Consider the following 19475-nt stretch of genomic DNA (forward strand, 5'->3'; position numbering starts at 1 on the left):
GATTCTTGAAGATGAGCTCAGTTCGAAATATTGAGTGTCGTTAATACAATCGATATTTAGCACCACAGCATAGTTAAACACGCGCTTGGGTTTGGTGTAATTTGAGCCTCGAAGACTTTCGAGAATGATTTCCGAACGGCGAGACGTAGTTTCGCCAAACTTTGCGTAACTGTCGGTAATTGAATAGTAATTAGTTTGGTCTAAGAATTAGATGTATCTTGTAAGGTCGCCGACCTATGACAGGTCAAAGTCGGGCCATGGATGTCAGCGAATGTTATTTCTAGCACATTGTCAAATATATATATATATATATATATATATATATATATATATATATATATATGTATATATATATATATATTTACGATTTATATGTATATATATATATAGTTACGATTTATATGTATAGATATATATATATATATATATATATATATATATTTACGATTTATATATATATACATATACAAAGCAATACATCTCTCAGATAGCTTCTCAGGTAACTCAGCAATTGTATTCAGGATTCCAACAAATTCGATCGTCCCAGGGTAACGTTCAAATGTCAGGCCGACTTCAAGACTAACCTGCTTTTTCTTGTGAGCTTGCTTGATTGGGTAGTTTCCGGTGATCACTTTGAATGTATTGATAACAAGCATCGCAACACACATGTTTCACAGTCTTCTTGAAGGTCAGAGTAGGCCTCTGTCCTACGATAATGCAGGTCAATATTTTGTGTTAGAAATATATGGCCTAACGTTGCTCCGGACGCTTATTTAAATAGTAAAATGGAAGTAATTTCGTTGGTTTTTGGTCATCTGACATTCCAAAGGTCTACAAAGGTCGCTGACCTTAAATGAAAGCTAGTTACGTTCGACTTATAACAGCTTTCTAGGTTCACGACAGTTGCATGAAGAGGTCTGGGAACACATTGGACACCATGTAGAGTTTCACCTTGTTTTTCTTGAGCGACCCAAAGGTTATGACCAAGGAATCCCAAATTTTGACACAAGGGAGCTCACATGCAGGACTCCCTCCCCCCTCCTCTTAGATTGGTGTATCTAGCTCTCTTAGTTTTTTTTTTAGATATCTGGAGTTCATATTACCTCCCACCCGAGCGCATTCAACGAGCGAGCGGTCATTCAACCGGTCACCCGGGCGCGTTCACCAGCATCTCCTGCTATATTGAAGGTCGTTTACTCTACGTAAGAACATTGAACTCGTGTATGTCAATCAACTCCGTTAATTCTGCGGCTACCCGACTCGTCCTAGTCCTGTTCCGTTTTGCAGTTATATCGACGGCACCGGGGGTGGCACCACGGAATTTAAGTGCGGCGAAGGGGGCAGAATTTTCCAAGAGGCCTTCCGCATAAAATGGTCGTGTAGAATGTCCATGTAAACTACATTCGAGGGGTAACAAAACGGAATGGAGGCCTTCTAAATATGCGACCAAGGGTCTCGCTGTACCTATAACAGGATCCCCTTTTCCAGAAAACACCTTCGGATGCATAGTGGGGCCTCATGATATAAAACAGGATGCGGTTGAATATGCGGTTCACAAGAGAAGCCTCAAAATCTAGCCGAGCGGCCTCGCTATGTCAGAGCATGGTATTCCGACCCGGAACCGCGGCCATTTCGTGCAAGGGGGCATTCTGTCCCAGAAATGGGGCCTCCTCAACGTGAGAATGATTTGTAACGGGGTCTTCCTAGCCAGCAAAATGGGCTCCTAAGACAACATTGAGCCTCCTGATCTACAGCATCGCGTAGCTTATTCTTAAATGTGACCTGAGCAGTCAGGATCCAGAAACGGCCCTCTTTATTGCTCTCTATTTCAGTTAACCTGGACTTTTATTTAACCTGAACTTCAATTCCTTAACATGAATTTTTAGACTCTACGTGTAAGGTTGCAGTGTCTTTAGTGAAAATGGTTTTAGTTTAGTCCAAAAAACTTAGGCGGAGGGACAGAAATGTACTCTTGCCTTCCTTGCCTGCAGGCAGGTGCCAACTGCCCTCTCTGCCCCTCCCCCCCCCCCCCCTTCGTGCTGCTCAACCCCAGTACCGCATTTACTTCTTCACGCATGTCATTTTGTGTTCGATGCGTCCTCACTTTGCGGGCCGGTTTTGTGTTTCCAGCATTAGTTGCCTGGGATCACTGTAAGAAGAATGCTCTAATTTGATAGCTCGTAGCACATTTGTGTTTGTAGTGACGCTTTCATGTCTACAATAATAAATGCACCTTCCGAAACTGCGAAGCAGTTTATGTTGGGGCGGGATGGAAAGTAGCGCGCACCCGCCTTCGCAGGCAGCGCCACAGCGTAGCTCGTTCTGGGCCGTCATGTCGTCTTCCCATGTTTCTCGGCACATAGTGGCAAGCTTGGTGTTGTGACTGCAGCAAATCTGTATGATCCGATGCGATGCGACGGACCCATATTATGTCACCCCAGGTGCTATGGTGCTTTTGAGCTCCGGGATGGGGGTGCTTGTTAATACTGGTTCCAAGCAAACCTCCTTTAACCCGGTCCTTCTTACGTCTGCCTGGCCCAGCCCGCCCGGTCACCCGGTCCCACCAGAGAGAGGCAAGCCCGCAAACAACTTTACCTCCACGGTCTGCACATTGATAAGCATCACTACTGGTATTGAAAGTGAATCTCCTCACGGGTGGTACTTGCAAAGCTCTACCCAGTCCGCCCTGGTCAGTTCAGTCTCACCAGCCCGCCACGGCTGTTCGGGGTCTCACCAGCCCGCCACGGCTAGTTCGGAGTCTCACCAGCCCGCCACGGCTAGTTCGGAGTCTCACCCGCCCGCCACGGCTGTTCGGAGTCTCACCAGCCCGCCACGGCTAGTTCGGAGTCTCACCAGCCCGCCACGGCTGTTCGGAGTCTCACCAGCCCGCCACGGCTAGTTCAGAGTCTCACCCGCCCGCCACGGCTGTTCGGAGTCTCACCAGCCCGCCACGGCTAGTTCGGGGTCTAAACCGCCCGCCACGGCTAGTTCAGAGTCTCACCCGCCCGCCACGGCCAGCTCGGAGTCTCACCAACCCGCCACGGCTAATTTAGAGCCACATCTGCCTGCTAAATCGCTTTTGCACCATATTGAGTCCAGACCGAGTCAACTGGGCTCACCTGATAAAATAACAAGCGCGGCTCAACGACCCGTGCCCTGAGAGCGATCTCAAGTACACGATCAGCGATCTCAAGTAGTGTGTGTTTGCCACTCAACCGTCCGCCGTACATGGGCAGGGCACTTGCAAGAGCCCTCTACCAACAGCGGCCGTGACTGCATCTGCCTGGCTGCGAGCCTGTTCTGTTCGTAACTGTGTGACAAAAGCACTGGCAGTGGTAGCCAGAGGGTCTGATGTCGGCTTCTTGTACTGAGGAATTTGTCGAACGGTTTTATTGTCATGATTTTGTTTGTCTTTTGATTCTGGTCTTGGGTCTTTATAGTTGCTATTCGGTGGTCAGGAAACAAGTGCTTGCGGCCCGCGTTTAATTCTTCTGATTCTTTCATTCAATTATTTTCTGACTTATTTTTAGTTCTAACTTTCTTATGGTATCCAGGTGGCGTGATGGTTTCCCGGCTTTACTTACGTGTACGGAGTGCAGCCATATTCGGTTGATATGGGGAGTTAATCAGTACATCGGTGCGCCTCAAAAAGAAAGGCACAAATTAACGAACGAATATTTATTGAATGATCGTGCCTCCCTGGCTTAGAAGGAATTTTAAACCAGCCATCTTCGTGGTCTGAACGTCAGCACCCTGCGTTTACCTCAAATCGAGTGGCAAAAGCGGTTGTTTCGAGGCACATCGCCTAAGAGTTCTCGGCTCCTACCAAAGGAGGCGTGTTCTATCCTCAATGATAGAAGATTCTACTACGGACGAACGTGTCTTGATATGGCATGCCGAGATAAAGCTTCTCCGACGTCATCGGGCAACGGTTTGCGGAAAATCACCCCGCAGCCGAATCACTTAGGTTTCTGGTTTACTGCCTAAGCAAACTAGGTCCCCATCAAAGAATTCGCAATGCGTCTGAGAATATCTTAGCCAGCTTCCCGAAATGTCTTGAATTGGTTTGGGAAATTGCATGCAGCAAGCCCTCGGGGAAAACGGCTGCATTTCAATTCCGCCACGCCGGAATCTGGCGCCAAACATGTACCTGCTGTATCGAGGCGGTATGTGGGTCGTATGCCGGCGGTCTACCAGTGTTGGGAACTGTCGATGTTGATGTGGCGTTCAGTGTTGATGGCGTTCCCGATGGGCCTGCTGGGTGATGACGTACATCCGCCTTTCGGATCTTCTGGGTTGACGGCATTTATGCCGTATCGTGGTGGTGGATATGGAAGTAGTAGGCGGCGGGGGGGGGGGGGAAGGGGGAGTCTACTCGTAGACGTCTCGGCTACGGACACTCTTCCCCACTTTCTCGGTCCTTCGTTTTTTAAGTTTCAGCTCCGAAGATGGGAAACGCTAGCTTGCATTGCATGCAGTACAGTGCTGTTGGCAATGTCAGAACCCCGCATGCCTGGCTGGCCCTAATGTAGCGCCGTGGTACTGTTATGGTCTATGGACCTATGGAATGGGTCGGAGCTAACCTCTTTATCGCTGTCCGTCGTCTTACTTGTCAGAGAACAGATGAACGTGGGCAGAAATTTGCAAAGTATTACCATCAAAGCGTGATACGCTTGATAAACAAAAATGTTAAAGTAGCAATATTGTCAAGCAGGGAGCTTTTCGTGGCCGAGCTGGCTGGCTTGACGCCGTACCGGGAGCCCAGTGCTGGGTGTCACCACTCTCGGGTCGTGCCGCCTCGTTTGGGGCCGGCAAGGTCATCACCAGCTGGTCTACCACCACGCAGGCTCATGCGTATGGCATCAGCGCCAGCGGTCCTCGCTTTTCCTAGCTCTACTTTTCTCTACCCCATGTCCTTCGTACTTATGTCTGTCGTATCATTCTCTGCCGTGTACTCTTTCAACCGCGGCCAATGCTGGAGACTTCCGTGGGCACCGTATCAACATATTGCGGGTAGTATATTTTGTTGTTATTTTCATGTTTAGGTTGCATATTTTGTGTCGCAGTGTTTATATATTATGAATGTCAGCGCGGTATCGTGGGCGGCGGGGCGCGCCCTTTCGTTGGGGTCGAGGCACTGACCGGCCCCTCGCCCCGCCTCGCTTCCGACGTTGTCACGGGTGACTGGCATGTCTGCTTGACACTGTCAGCAGTGTCAAGGAGACCAGCACGCTAAAGTTGTGTCTTTATAAATCCTGCAATTAAGTCTGGTCGGTGTTTTTTGGTGGAACTTCGTGACACGATTGGCGACTTCGACGCATGAAGTTGCCTCCTGGTGCCAACCATCGTCAGTGCGTAAGTTCAAACATGTCACTTAATTTTAGGCTATGTTTGTCGAACAAATACCACCGAGGCCGGTTGATTTCCGCTGCTTCATACGAATTTGCAAGTGTGTTTGCCTCCTTTCCGATGTGCGCTATCGGCCGTGTTTGCCCACGTGTCCTGTCTTGTCACAGAGCCGCAGTGACGTCATTGTGACGTCTTATTCCCGGTAATGTGAATGACCAGGAGGCGGCTAGCGAGGTCGGCAGCTGGAGCCATTGATCAGCGTCATAGGTGGCGGCAACAGTTGGGTCTGGCCACGACAGGGCGCGGCCGTGCGTCCTGTCGGCACCATGAGCGTCTGGCCCCCGATCACCGGGGGGGGGGGGGGGGGGGGGGGGAAGGGGGAGGAGCGCCGGCAGCGACCAATCGGCGCCGGCTGGGCCGACCGCGATGTTAGTGGGTGCTGTGTTAACGGCCAACTTTTTGCAATTTCCTTTCATGGTTAGATCAGATGCCTTCGATTTGGCCAATGATGCCAGTGTTCTCGAAATCCCTTTCGGCAGCTCTAAATTTGTGCCTAATGTAGCCGCTCTAATGGGAAAAATACCTTTGGAGTCCCTGCTCTGCGCTATGAAAATGTTAGCCTTTGTTTGTTTCGCCTTTTCCGGCTTATTTGTTATATAATGTTTTTAAAACACCAATTGGCTAAGATGTTGTTTGCAATAAATAGTATGCGAGAGAATGAGCCCCCCATGTACGTGAAATATGTGCAAATTGGGGTTGTTATGACGCTAATTCAACGAAATATCGCACTATAGCCGTAATGTCTCCCCTGTGGTGTTCAGCTCAGTGACTCTTTTGGATGGGCTCTTTGACATGGTAAAGCACTGTTTACTTGCATGCTCAGGTCGTTGCAAGTTTGCGGTTACAAGGCAGGTATGTATCAGTGGCATATGACGTGCTTACGTGACTCACGTGTGTCTCCACTGCACTTCCCACTAAATGCACATGCCGCCCGCTGTGTCCATCGCAAACGTTGACTTCTATCGACGTCGTTCATACCTACCCCTTACGCGGATATTAGACATGAAGATGCCTCCGCAGCCAAGATGGGTTGCATAACTACGCAACAGAAACGAGCAAAATTGGCTCGACTTTGACTCAAAGCAGTTCCATTCGGAGCAGACCATCTTAACGTGACATTAAATAATAACGGTCATCTTGGCTTTGCTTGGGACTGTTGGGGGCTAAAGCGGAATTGGGGCTGGAATGAAATCTTAGCTGAGTAAAATGTGGACCTAAAACCGATAGTTTTCCATGGTAAGACGTGTTGAGCGTGCAGCCTGTGGACAATATCAGAGAAGGGCAGCCGCTCAGCCAATTTTGCCGGCATGCTTTCCTGCCTGCAACATCTCGCCACTGATTTCACCCATTTAAGGCTTCCTATGGTGGCAAGAGCACAACACAATTCGTACGCTTTGATTTTCTGCAGCCATATTCCACACTGTTCGCTCTTTTTCATCAGTCCAGCTAAACCTCTGCAGCTTTTTACTTGCAGAGTTTAATAAAAGCACAGGTTAGGAGGACGTATTGAACATTTTGCGCGTCAATGACGTATGAAGGGTACGAAATAAATCATTGTATCCCTTCACTGTTGCATGCTGTGAATGGTTGATGCTGATATCAAATGACAACCTCTGATTGCTATTTCTTGAAACGGATGTCAACGTATGGTCCAGATGTTCTATGGTGACTACTAAGTAAAATTTTGGCAAAACCAACCATCACATGTTGACGGGGCGGTATTAACATCTTAGAAGCCTACTTCCGGGATTGACTTACTTTGTATAAAATTGAACAAGGACCCAGAACGACTGTGAAGTTCATCAACATTACGTTGGCCACCGTTGTCTTGCGTGCGCCAGTATCGTGTATGCACGGGATGACATCTGGGGCTAGCAAAAGAAGAAAACGGCTCGGTGTTGATCCGGAATGCTGACCGCATAATTTTGGCTCGAAAGCTCATGAAATTGGATCGCCTATCATATCTTATTGCTGACCCAGGTGCACTCCTGAATGCTATTGATGACTGGGTTCTGGGTCCACCAGAGCGTATTTTTGAAATATGCTTCAGTGGCGAGACACGCCCTTTCACCCGGCATTGTTTGGGCTGCCCAGCGGCACACCATCCGCCGGAGGGGTCAGATTTAAACCCCATTCTCATCTCAAGGACGGCTGAGCCGAAGTCAGGACTTCAATTAGCAATCGCGGCGCCGTGGCGTGCGGTCTCAGGTCAGACAACAAACTTAAGGTTGGGTGTGTGTTAAGTCACACGTTTAAGTCAAATTATAAAATGTTCCTTTGACATATCCGACCGCTCCCACAGCGTATTTCACTTAGAAGCGTATCTCGTGGTGTGACATCACTGCGCCTTGATGTCTATTTTGGTCTATTTTTCCGTCGTGTTTGAACCATATAAACGTCAAGTGGAAGAGCGTAGCCCGAATTATAGGTATCAGACACGTGAGCAAGAGCTACTCTTCGCCCATAAACCTCTCAGGTCAAGGTCAAGTGACGAACTCGGTGGTGAATAAGCGGCTGGATCTCTTTTCGCGTTGTTTCCGACGGCTCAGTCTTGCAAACAGCGCAACTTGATACCCTTCAACTCCGCCGCCAGTCACGTGGTCGTTGGTTGGTGTCTGAAGCTGGTAAACGGCCTCTCCTGCCCCGTCACCGTGCTGCTGCTGCAGACCTGACCCCCCCCCCCCCTCCCCGCCGCCGCCGGCCGGGCACCTGGGCATGGGCGATGTGCGCTGTGATGCATTTCAAGTCATAACTCGGTCATTGTCACAGATGATTGCTTGAAACTTGTTACAGGCATCCTTCAAAGTCGAATCAAGGACAGTGTTTCATGTTTTTTGAAATTTTAAGGCTTAGATAAAAAATATATTTTATCATTTCGTCCTGTCAACTGGCATGCCAATACTTCAGTGTGCAATACTGAGACAACACAACGACAGGGCATATGAATGATGACCATTTGGATCACATTTTTCGTTTTCAGATGTGAAATACGTTCTTTCGTTCGACTTGTGCGTCAATTTGTCTTTGGCTACGCGCTTCTGTGAACAAATCGCCAAACATGACATCATTCTGACGTCCTTTGGGCTTAATTTTTCTGAAGTCGCATAGTTGTGCTGGGACAGCGCGTGTGACTCATTGATTTATAGCTAGTGATAATTTCACACCGATGTCTTATGACGTTCTTTAATCATCGCAAATATTGGACAAGGGGGGTAGATTTGACCTCCTCCCGCGGTTAATGCCGGGTTAGTAACACAGGTTGCACTGGTCAGTGTTCGAATAGCACAGTACGTGCTGAGGATGACCGCTCGTCGCAAAGGTTTCTACTTGTAACATATTGATGGCATTTTAGCCACTGACTAGCTCGAGAGTATATTAAGGTATTGCTAATCTTTCAACATTAGAAAGTACCTTAATATGGTAAATGTCACTTCGAAAATGTACCCGACCGTCCCGCAAAAATGGAAGTGTTTTGCAGCGTGCAATGGCCATAAAATTTCCGCAGAGAGCCGGCAAGCCTGGCAAATGTAGAGTTGGACCGCAGCATATTTGGTAAAAATGACTTCGACATTCGGATGTTGTGGTTCGCTAGTTGTTATCTACGTCTCGTTTGCAACATAACATATGGCATGAATCCATCATCGTTTGAAATTAAGCTGACTACAACTTTTCGCGTCACCCTGAACGTTGTCGACGTGACGGCGATGCAAAACTTAAAAATCACCCGAAAACGCTGAGACGGTCCACACCGGCCTGTGGCCTTCTCCATCGCGTATAGAAAGGTATGGATAAGCCTATGCCCAAATAATACATTCAACACTGATCGTTGTCTTCAGTAGTGTAGCTTACATGGATCATGGAATAGGATAACCCGCACTGACAATTGCCCCACGCGAAAGCTTTTAAAATTGCGCAGATGTTGAGAAAAGCCGGTATGTATAAAGATGTGGTCAGGTGTGCAAACCGTTACTGTGAGAGTTCATTGGCAGTTGTCATGGCCGCTGTTGGTGCCTTCAGTCACCCTGTGCACATCGGTGATGCGTGCGTCGGTCACTTCAGTCATCCTGTGCGCTTCAGGCATGGTAACCTGCGCTGGCCGCTCATTATCGCGCGGTAACCTGCGCTGGCCGCTCATTATCGCGCTGTAACCTGCGCTGGTCTTTGAGTATCGCGCGGTAACCTGCGCTGGCCGCCCAGTATCGCGCGGTAACCTGCGCTGGTCGCTGAGTATCGCGCGGTAACCTGCGCTGGCCGCCCAGTATCGCGCGGTAACCTGCGCTGGCCGCCCAGTATCGCGCGGTAACCTGCGCTGGTCGCTGAGTATCGGGCGGTAACCTGCGCTGGCCGCCCAGTATCGCGCGGTAACCTGCGCTGGTCGGCCGGTATCGCGCGGTGACCTGCGCTGGGCGGCCAGTATCGCGCGGTAACCTGCGCTGGCCGGTCACTGCGCTGGTCGCCCAGTATCGCGCGGTAACCTGCGCTGGCCGTTTAGTACCGCGCGGTAACCCGCGCTGGCCGCTCACTGCGCTGGCCGCTTAGTATCGCGCGGTAACCTGCGCTGGCCGCTCACTGCGCTGGCCGCTCAGTATCGCGCGGTAACCTGCGCTGGGCGCGCATTGCCGCCCGCGCGGCTGCACTTTGGCCCGGTTATGAATATTGTAGTAATTTGTCACGCTTAGCATAGCCTATGGATGATCAAGGGCGATTTACAGTTCATCGACCAGGTTGGTATTCCATTCAGTAAGGAATGCTCTATTCGGATGTACACGCGCAATACACTCGCCTCGGGCCGATCCGTCACGGCGCGTTATGGCAGTACACTGTGCTGGGCTTGCAAAGCATGCTTTGCTTGTCGCCGCCGCCGAATGCGCGATGGCGTAGTTAGCAAGATGAATGCAAATTTATCATTTACCACCAGTACATTGCCGCTATTCAAGCAAGCCATGCATTGGAACCCAGCCAGTTGAGGGTGTGCCAGTGTTTTTTTTTCTTTCAGTGCAATGCTACACATCATGCTTAGTGTTTAAGTGCTGCATTAATGGCCATCATGGAATAGCAACTAGTGGTTTCCTGATAGCTTGGTGTGTCTGTGCGATATAGCTGAAACGTTGTTGAAGTGTCTCGTGAATTTGTGTGAAATATTCGGAATTTTCGGTAGCTTGAATTCTAGGATATATATATATATATATATATATATATATATATATATATATATATATATATATATATATATCATGAGGCATGACCATGCACCTGCGGAAAGAAGCTCAAGGCCAACATACACCCAAAACCCAGAACCAAAACCTCCTGCGCTCTGACCTGACTGGAAACAGGCTGATTCTAAAATCATGTCATAATAAACGTCGTCTAGAAGTTCTCGAAGCCATCCTCATCGGAGAAAGAACGCCTGACTGAAACAAACAACTTAAGTCATGTATTACTTTGGACCTGCTGTTACTCAATGGCAGCAGAGGGATTCCATGGCTTTATCTCTCCATGGTGTTAAACTGGCTGGAAAAGTGATATGCGTGTGTTTGTGTGCGTTGCAATTTGACTAGATATTCGTATGTATAATCTGTTACTGATGGTTCACCAATAAGTATGTTTCGTAGGGCATGCCTCATATTTTGCTATGTTCGAATCAAGGCTACTAGAGTAAAAGGCTGCGCAGACTCATCAGTACTAGGATCTGCTTCTAAAAATAAATCCTACTAAACTACGTTTTCTAGCTCCAGCCGCCGCGCCATGTTCGTCGTGGTCAGCGCGCCTGAATATTGGTGTGCAGTTCGTTCTTATAAAAGGAATATTTGGATGTAAATAAATGTATCATATGAAATGTTTACATTTAATTCATTTATGGGCAATGATTGCTATGTATCTCCGTACTGCAGTACGTAAATGGAGTGAATTGTGAAAACAAGGTGATGTGAGGAGCGCAGGCGTCCAGAATTGCGCTGTTGCCGTGCTTTGATGTTCCTAGGTGTTGGCTAACTTGCAGATCCATAATGGTGGATGAGTGAGATCAAAGTGGTGTGCAGAGAATAATGTCCCGACCACCCTAATACATCCCTAAGACTATTTCTGAGCTGAGATACGGGCCACGTCTCTTTGGCTGGCAGGAATCGCGAAACATGCCAGAAATCGGCCCATTTCACAGGAAAATCCGCTATCTTGAACTGAAATGACGCGCGCTAACTTTAAGCCTCTCGTGGTTCTTCACTCACTACCCCCATTAGAGCAGGTCAATCCTGCACCCACCCTGACAACGCTTCCCCCAAGGCTAGAGGATGCCCATTCCAACTTCTCAGTGCGCGTCCTAGGGTGCTGCGAGTCCGTCTGGTCCGCCGTTTCCCATTCCCACCCTATATTGTTGTTGTATCTGTGCTCTTTTATGCACACTGTTTCTAAGCACTTCCGGCTAGGGTTCTTTAGAATAAATCAATGGTAGATGGGTTACCCTAGCTCTCTGTCGAGAGCAGGCTGGTAGTGCATTTCAGCAATAATTTTGTAGCTCTGGTGCAAACCAGCGTCCTTTCCCTTCAAATGCTTCAAATGCTTCATTGAATGTGCTAGGTCGAAACGAATTGGTTTATGAAGATATCTTTGTTTAAACCAGCCAGGAAAAAAACAGCATTTTCACGCCAACGTAGCGTTGATGCCATTTGACGTAGTCCCATGATGACGTCACTACATCACTGCCCAGAATGCAGTTATGCGGGGGCTTGATTCGAATGTTTTCCGTCCGACCGTCTTACATTGCCTTGAGAATGGGGAATGAATGTCCGCGAAAAGTTGGCTAGTGTAAACAAATATGTATGTCTAAAGGCGTGTTGATTTATGACTTGCCGAAAACAACGAAGGATTTATTTCGAGCAATCGAACAAACGCGCAAGAAACTTAGTAAATGTACATTTGCCCTTGCGTATAACAAATATTGCATAAATGGGAGCACACTGCATAAGTACACGAATATATATATATATATATATATATATATATATATATATATTACGGTAAAATGTACTATAAAGTATTGTCATGCCAGGTGCTTGCAACAAGGCTTATGAATTCAGGCAATTTAAGCATAGAAGCCGTGGTGGTCTAGTTTAAAGGACCATGGGAGCTGACACGAAAGGGCTGGGGACAACGATCGAACCCTGGTGCGCGCTGAGCTCTATTGCATGCACCGCAGTCACTGGTGTTCCACAAAAGCCATGTGACGATGTTCGCTGTCCTCCGTGCGAAAAATGAGTCTAACCGTGAATGCATATTCATAATAAGCCTGAAACGTGCCGATATATGTAACATGTCACGAGGATGGCGTTTGCGGGAGCAGCTCCTGGCTCCACCTGCGTCCCTGGTATACACACAGCCGTGCAGGCTACAGTTAGCATGTATCCGGTGTGTTCGTATTCTCCGGAGACGCCGGCCACCGACGGGGGCTTCTTTCCCGCGATCGAGCGCTGCCGATATTGCCGACGCCGCACAAGGGAGATTTCTGGTGGTGCGCCATCGCGGGCAGCTTCTCAGCGGCGGATCCATGGCGCCGCCGGGCCCACCTGAGCTGACAGGCCGACGCAATCAATGGCGTCTGGACACGCACACCCTCGCTGGCGACTTTCTCGAGGATTGCGGATCGTGGCTGTGGGCTGATCGGACTGGCTGACCGTCGTAACAGCGCTAAGCGCTGCGTGGTGCCCGGTGGCTGGTTGCTGCAGGGCACGGCGCTCGTACGCCCCCGGACCGGCGCACGCCGCATTAGCGGGGGGCGGTGCCCGTGGGATCAGCTGCTTTCTCGTGGCTCAGCTAATGCGCTGGCCTGGAACGCTGCACCATAAGCCGATTGGGCCGCTAATGCCCTCAACAGCGGCGCACTCAGCGATGTAAGTAGGGGTTAAATCATTTTGATGTTCCTTCCAGTTTGCGTGACCCTTGACGAGCGCTTGATGTTTGTGCAGGATGCGGTGATTACGCGAATGCGCCACCTCACGGTATGATAGCGTGCGAACTCCGCGCGCCTCTGCGGCCTGCGAGTTTCCGGCGGTGGTGACCCGTGAGGAGGTGGTTCCCAACTGCCCGGCTTTGAGTCACGCGGATGGTGTGGCGGGGGGGGGGGGGGGGCACACTGGGCTCCACCAGCACTCGGCTGTGGTGCCGGCCTCGACACGGCGCTCATGGTCCTGAGCTGAAACAGAAGCCGAGGTGCAGTCAGGACTGAAACACACACTGCAGTGTTCGCGCAAGGCCGGGCAGGGACGGTGGTGCAGTCAGCACCTCTAACAGGGGCCGAGGTGCAGTCGGCACCTGAAACAGACACCGCGGCATTGTCACAAAGCCAAGCAGGAGCAGCGGTGCAGTCAGCGCGCGAAACGGGTGCAGAGGTGCAGCCGGCACCTGAAACAGGCCCTGCGGTGCGGTCACCAGGCCAAGCAGGGGCAGCAGTGCAGTCGACACCTGAACCACGGGCAGGCGCGTAGTCAGCCGTCACGGACACGTCACGTCACGTCACGTCACGTCACGTCACGTCAGTAGCCCACAAAGCAGTGACGTTCACGTCGTTGCGGGACTTGAAACGCTTGTAGCTGATGCAGTTTGGCGGCCCGACCGACCTCTGTGACCTCCTGCATCCGCCACTGCTGGCTGCTACTGCACCTGGGGGCACTGCGATCACGTGCTGGCGATCGGACACCGCGCTTGCCGACGTGAAATGCGCGCTGGAAACATGTTGTGACGCTGCATACTGCCGCGGGAGACAAGGTCCATTAGTGTCCGAACCTCTTATCCGGAATGCGACAGCGACCGAAGACAAATAACTCACTGGAAGTGCAGTGTGGGGCTCGGAGCAGCGGGAAAGGTGGTGTATGGCAGTGACATTTTAAGGCAGAAGGCTAGCACGTATTCGGATGTTCTGGGCAGATTGTGTTAGTGGAACTGACTTGAGCAAAAGGTTGAGCGGCCGCATTAAAGGGAATGAGGATGTTGAACCAAACATCCATTTGAGAATGTTGAACCAAACATCAGATACGATAAGACAGGTGAGTGGAAAATTTTGTTCGAGACAGCACACTTGCTCTGTTTAGTAATGCCCTGCGATGCGTCACGGTTTGATGACGCGAACGTACCTTGCACAACATGGCGTTTCAATGACGTTGTGACGTCATTAATGTTCATACAAGGTGACTCTGCAATACTCTCCCTGAATACCTTTTCCCATTTTCGCGGGCGTGTAGCTCAGAAACTAAAGGGGCTCGAGTCTTAAAACGGGTAGGATTTTGAACATTATCGAAAGGTCTTCAAGACTGTTATTTCAGTTCAAAACCCCACATAAATGTGGAACACCCCCTTGAGCGTCCGACAGGCAATGGCGTCTCCAAAGGTGTATAAGGTGTCGTTTACAGATTTTATTTTTGCACAGAAGCCCACCAGGTTATCAGGTACAGAAAAGCATGCTATGCATTATCATTACATGCAATGAATTATGCGTAACGTGCACTCCAGCCTATAAGTAACACAGTTTTAGACGTATTCCCTGCCTGTGTCCTTTCAGACGAGCGTGCTTGCTGACTTGTGATCACTCGCGTCAATATGACCCGGTATATACCATTCCTGACATTGCTACGTTTACCGTGACCGAATTGATGGCTGTGCCTGGCTGACCTATCGCTTACAAGATGCGACGATCGCGTATTGCATGGCTGATAGATGACCGGGAAAATACGGAGTGCTACGGATCAGCTAATCGGTTATGTTTGCTGTCTCGTTGCGACGGTGTGTCTAATGAGCCTGTGGCCGTGCTGGCTGTGGTTCCCACAGCAGCAGTACTGCGCTCGTCGAAATCACGCCTCATGCAGGAATGTTTGGAATGTTTGCCAGCAGCCAGGGCCGTGTCTCCTTACTTTGTTCGGTTCCTGCAGCGTCACCGTCCCTGCTTCAGCCGCCGATTGCATGCCTGTCACCGGTTGAGCCTCTGTCCCTATTTCGGTCACTGACTGCCTCGCCGCCCTTGTTTCAGCTGCTGATGGGCTACGTCGCCGCCCGTGTTTTAGCTGCTGATCGGCTACGTCGCTGCCTGTGTTTCAGCCGCCTACCGGCTACGTTTCCGTCCTTGTTTCAGCTGCTGATCGGCTGCGTTGCCGCCCGTGTTTCAGCTACTGATCGGCTATATCGCCGCCCGTGTGTAGGTGCTGATCGACTTCGTCGCCGCCTGTGTTTCAGCTGCTCATCGGCTACGTTGCCGCCGTGTTTCAGCTGCCTACCGGCTTCGTCGCCGCCCCTGTTCAGCTGCTGATCTGCTACCTCGCCACCCGTGTTTCAGCTGCCTACCGGCTACGTCACCGCCCGTGTTCAGCTGCTGATCGGCTACGTCGCCACCCGTGTTCAGCTGCTGATCGTTCACGTCGCCGCCCGTGTTCAGCTGCTGATCGGCTACGTCGCCAGCCCTTGTTTCAGCTGCTGATCGGCTACGTCGGGGACCGGCCGTGGGCGTCGAGCACGGCCCTCTACGTGGCGTGCATGCTGGGCTGCGGCGTCGCCACGCTGCTGCTGCCCTCGTGCCCCAGCTACTCCGCCCTTGTAGCCGTGAGTGACCTGGGAGCGGGCGCGTCGAAGCTGGGGCAGGGTGCGTCGAAGCTGGGGCAGGGCGCGTCGAAGCTGGGTCAAGGGTGCGTCGACGAAGCTGGGGCATGGGCGCGTCGAAGCTGGGGCAGGGCGTGTCGAAGCTGGGGCAGGGCGTGTCAAAGCTTGGGCAGGGCGCGTCGAAGAAGCTGGGGCAGGGCGGGTCGAAGCTGGGGTAGGGCGTGTCAAAGCTTGGGCAGGGCGCGTCGAAGCTGGGGCAGGGTGCGTCGAAGCTCGGGCATGGGCGCGTCGAAGCTGGGGCAGGGCGTGTCGAAGCTCGGGCATGGCGCGTCGAAGCGGGGGCAGGGCGTGTCGAAGCTGGGGCAGGGGCGTGTCGAGCCTGGGGCAGGGGTTGGGACGGGGTTGGGGCAGGGGCGCGTTCAGGCCGGCACTGCGGCGGGTCGGTGGGCGGAGGTCCAGCGGCCAGCTGGCTCAGTGGCGGAAATGTCGATCGCTTTAGCGGAGCCGAATCTGCGGGCCGTCTTCATGCTAGGGCGATATCTCCCCGACGGTGATTTTGGCGGCTGAATGACCTAATGTTGAGGGTTCGGAAACATAACGAATGTTCTCAGTCACCGGTTTTAGATTACTCCTATATCATACATTGGCGACTCCAGGAGCGCTGTGTGGGAGATGTGCTTGGGGCACAGCGCTGTCCGTCCAAGGCAAGTGTTCATGGCACTGTACTGGGACACAGCACTGTCCGTTCAAGGCAAGAGTCTCGTCCACGGCACTGTTACCATACCCAGTTGGTCTTTGACCGGGGTGAGTGAGAACGTGGTCCTCCGCATAAAGATTACTCAAGAGAGCTTCGCATGTTTTCCACCACTCATGCATACCTAGGCGCTACGTGATGAGTGTGAACTGCTGGAGCAGAACTAGGAGTAATACCAGGATAAAGATGCGCCCGAGCTCTCTACCTGCTCTACGCTAAATGTGTGATACAAATAATCCTTTTTACTAGCAGGGGCCTTTGCGAGCGTCCAGTAATGTCATCTATGTAAGCAGCATATATCCTTTGCAAGAGAGTTCTAAATGATGCCTGCGGAGGCGTAGCCAACCGCCAAATGAACTGCGGGAGCTGCCAGCATATTTAGGGAGCTGTGGCCGACTTGTATTTCGTTTTCAGCCACCGCGTAAAATGGGTCTCAGTCCTTGCCTTGTGACTACACATCATCATATAAATCGACAGCGGTATATCATAGGCGTTTACGGCGGCGAACAAGGCCGAAGCCGCGGAATCTGGACGCGGTTTTTGCGACGTGTCGCAAGCATGTTTATGTCACGTTTGTCGCGCTGTTGTAGTGCCAATGCTTATAGGATGTATCCATCACTGCTGTAGCTGCTCATCAAGGCGTAACAGGAGCACAGCGGCCTTGCCGAGCACCGTGGCACGGTACACTTTCGCCACAAAATGCTGTCGAACCGCGACTGCACGATGGCATGTTGGAGTCAGCCTTTGTCACAGCAAGCACTCGTTGGCTTTAACTCTGATCCTAGTAGAGGTTGAGTTTTCCGTTTCCGTAGAAGCATGCCAACAGGTATAAGTTGTTTTTTCATTTTATCTGATGCTTGCTGCAGTTTCTTCAAATGCGGAACATTCCCTTCCAAGGGAATGCTTCAGATTTGAAGAAAATGAAGCAAACAGATAAGATAAACTAAGCTCACTTATAACTATTTGTGTACTGTAAGTGGGTTGACTGGGAAATGGGAAGTGAGAAGCGAGGGCTGAACAGTTCACGGAGCCTTTTGCGTAGTCGCTGGGTCAGCCTCCGTCGGTTGAGTTTTAACGGCATCGATTTTGCGGTCTACGTAAGGTTGTGTTGGAGAGAGACTCATAGAAGCATTGAGTTGGGACACCAAGCCCAAAATCCATCTGGAATACGCGGGCACCGTGGCAAGACAGAAATGCATCGGCGCTGTAGAAGTACCAATACACCTGCGGTAGGTTTTCATTGACACCGGGCACTTTCCGTAACGGTTATTATCTTGCTTAACGTAAATATGGAGCAAACTGTCGGTGGGGCTTTGATTCGCGGGTCATTGTTTTGCAGTGCAGCCGGTGGGGGTTTTAAATCCGTGGCAGCCGAAGTCATGTGGGCAAAACTGAGCGAACCGCGCTGAGGACCGTACAAATCTTGCTCCCATTGATGTCAAGCACGTTGTGTGTATCGCGCGTCCTGTGGGAGGTCAGCATTTGGGCCATTCTCCGCGCTTTAAGCACTCACTCACTTACTTTGGTAGGAGACGGCTTACTGTTCCCTTGTTCAGGTTGATATTGCGGTCAATATATCTGGTTATGCAAGTTGCTCAGTGCATTAGCGAGGAACATTAGTCACATTAGTCACATAGATAAGACAGTAGTATAAGCCTTATTCCTCGGAAAACCCAGGAAAATAGAGATATAGTTAGGTTGATATTTCGGCAGCGTGCCTTTCTCGAAACATTAGCAGAAGTGAATTCAAAGTTGCCTTGATGATCCTACTCGATTTTTCAGTTGATTTTTTAAAACAGCAAGCCAAGCAAGCTTCAAAAGCTGTTTTTCCGAAGAATAAGGCTAATACCACTGTCCCATCATCTGGTTATGTTATGAGCTCTCTAAGTTTGTTCAGCTTCTCAGTGCCGACCCGTTATTGTTTTATGGCCAATATAGTTTATAAGACTGCAGACATCCTGAGTTAATATTCCATAAGTCCACACGTGTATTGCACTGAGTTCTGACGATCTAGTTAAGGTCTTTTGTTCTCTCTGCTCAGTGATTTTAATAGCGATTGTACCCAATCTTTTAAACTTTACGATCATGGTTGAGTTGTACTGTGATGAGCCATACTGATGTTCGTCGGTTATGTCATACAGTTGAAAGGTAAAGCCAAATGTGAGCGTGCATAGCAAGTAAAGAAAACAAGAAAAATATTCCATAGCTTGCATTTTTATCACGTAAAATGTCTGTCTCACTCTGAATGTAGTATACATGCATTCGGAAACTTTAAAAGCTTCGCTTGAGAGTTCGCATTTATGGGCATGTTTGGGCCTCTTGTTACCACTTCTGAAGCTGATGGGTGAGTGAATGCGAACGGTAAGGACGGAGCATAACAAACAGCCTGGTGGGTTACATCATGGTGTCGAGCGTGCCGCTGGCGAAGTTGCCGCCGTGGTTGCAGCGGGCTACGTTCGCGCTAGCATGGCGCGTAAGGTCCCCGTGACCTGATGAGGTACAGAGAGCCCGTGTGTGCGCCATTCACCGAGCCTAGCCTGGCTCGGGCACCTCCAGGTCTGCCCAGAGAGCACCGAGGGCGGAGAGTTTGTGTGTGCGTCATTCACCGAGCCTAGCCTGGCTCGGGCACCTCCAGGTGCGCCCAGAGAGCACCGAGGGCGGAGAGCTCGTGTGTACGTCATTCACCGAGCCTAGCCTGGCTCGGGCGGCTCCAGGTCTGCCCAGAGAGCACCGATGA

General features: G+C 50.5%; 1 protein-coding gene across 1 annotated transcript in view; it reads left to right on the forward strand.

Annotated features, from left to right (window-relative positions):
• Nucleotides 1-19475, forward strand: part of LOC119113453 (monocarboxylate transporter 12) — a 93550-nt gene that overhangs the window by 37259 nt on the left and 36816 nt on the right. Inside the window, exon 4 of the mRNA XM_037237765.1 lies at nucleotides 15859-16095. Within this exon, the coding sequence (XP_037093660.1) occupies nucleotides 15859-16095 (237 nt within the window). The remainder of the gene's footprint in view (nucleotides 1-15858; nucleotides 16096-19475) is intronic.

This window comes from Pollicipes pollicipes, unplaced genomic scaffold (genome assembly GCF_011947565.3).
Source record: "Pollicipes pollicipes isolate AB1234 unplaced genomic scaffold, Ppol_2.1 Scaffold_7262;HRSCAF=8765_pilon_pilon_pilon, whole genome shotgun sequence".
NCBI lineage: Eukaryota > Metazoa > Arthropoda > Thecostraca > Pollicipedomorpha > Pollicipedidae > Pollicipes > Pollicipes pollicipes.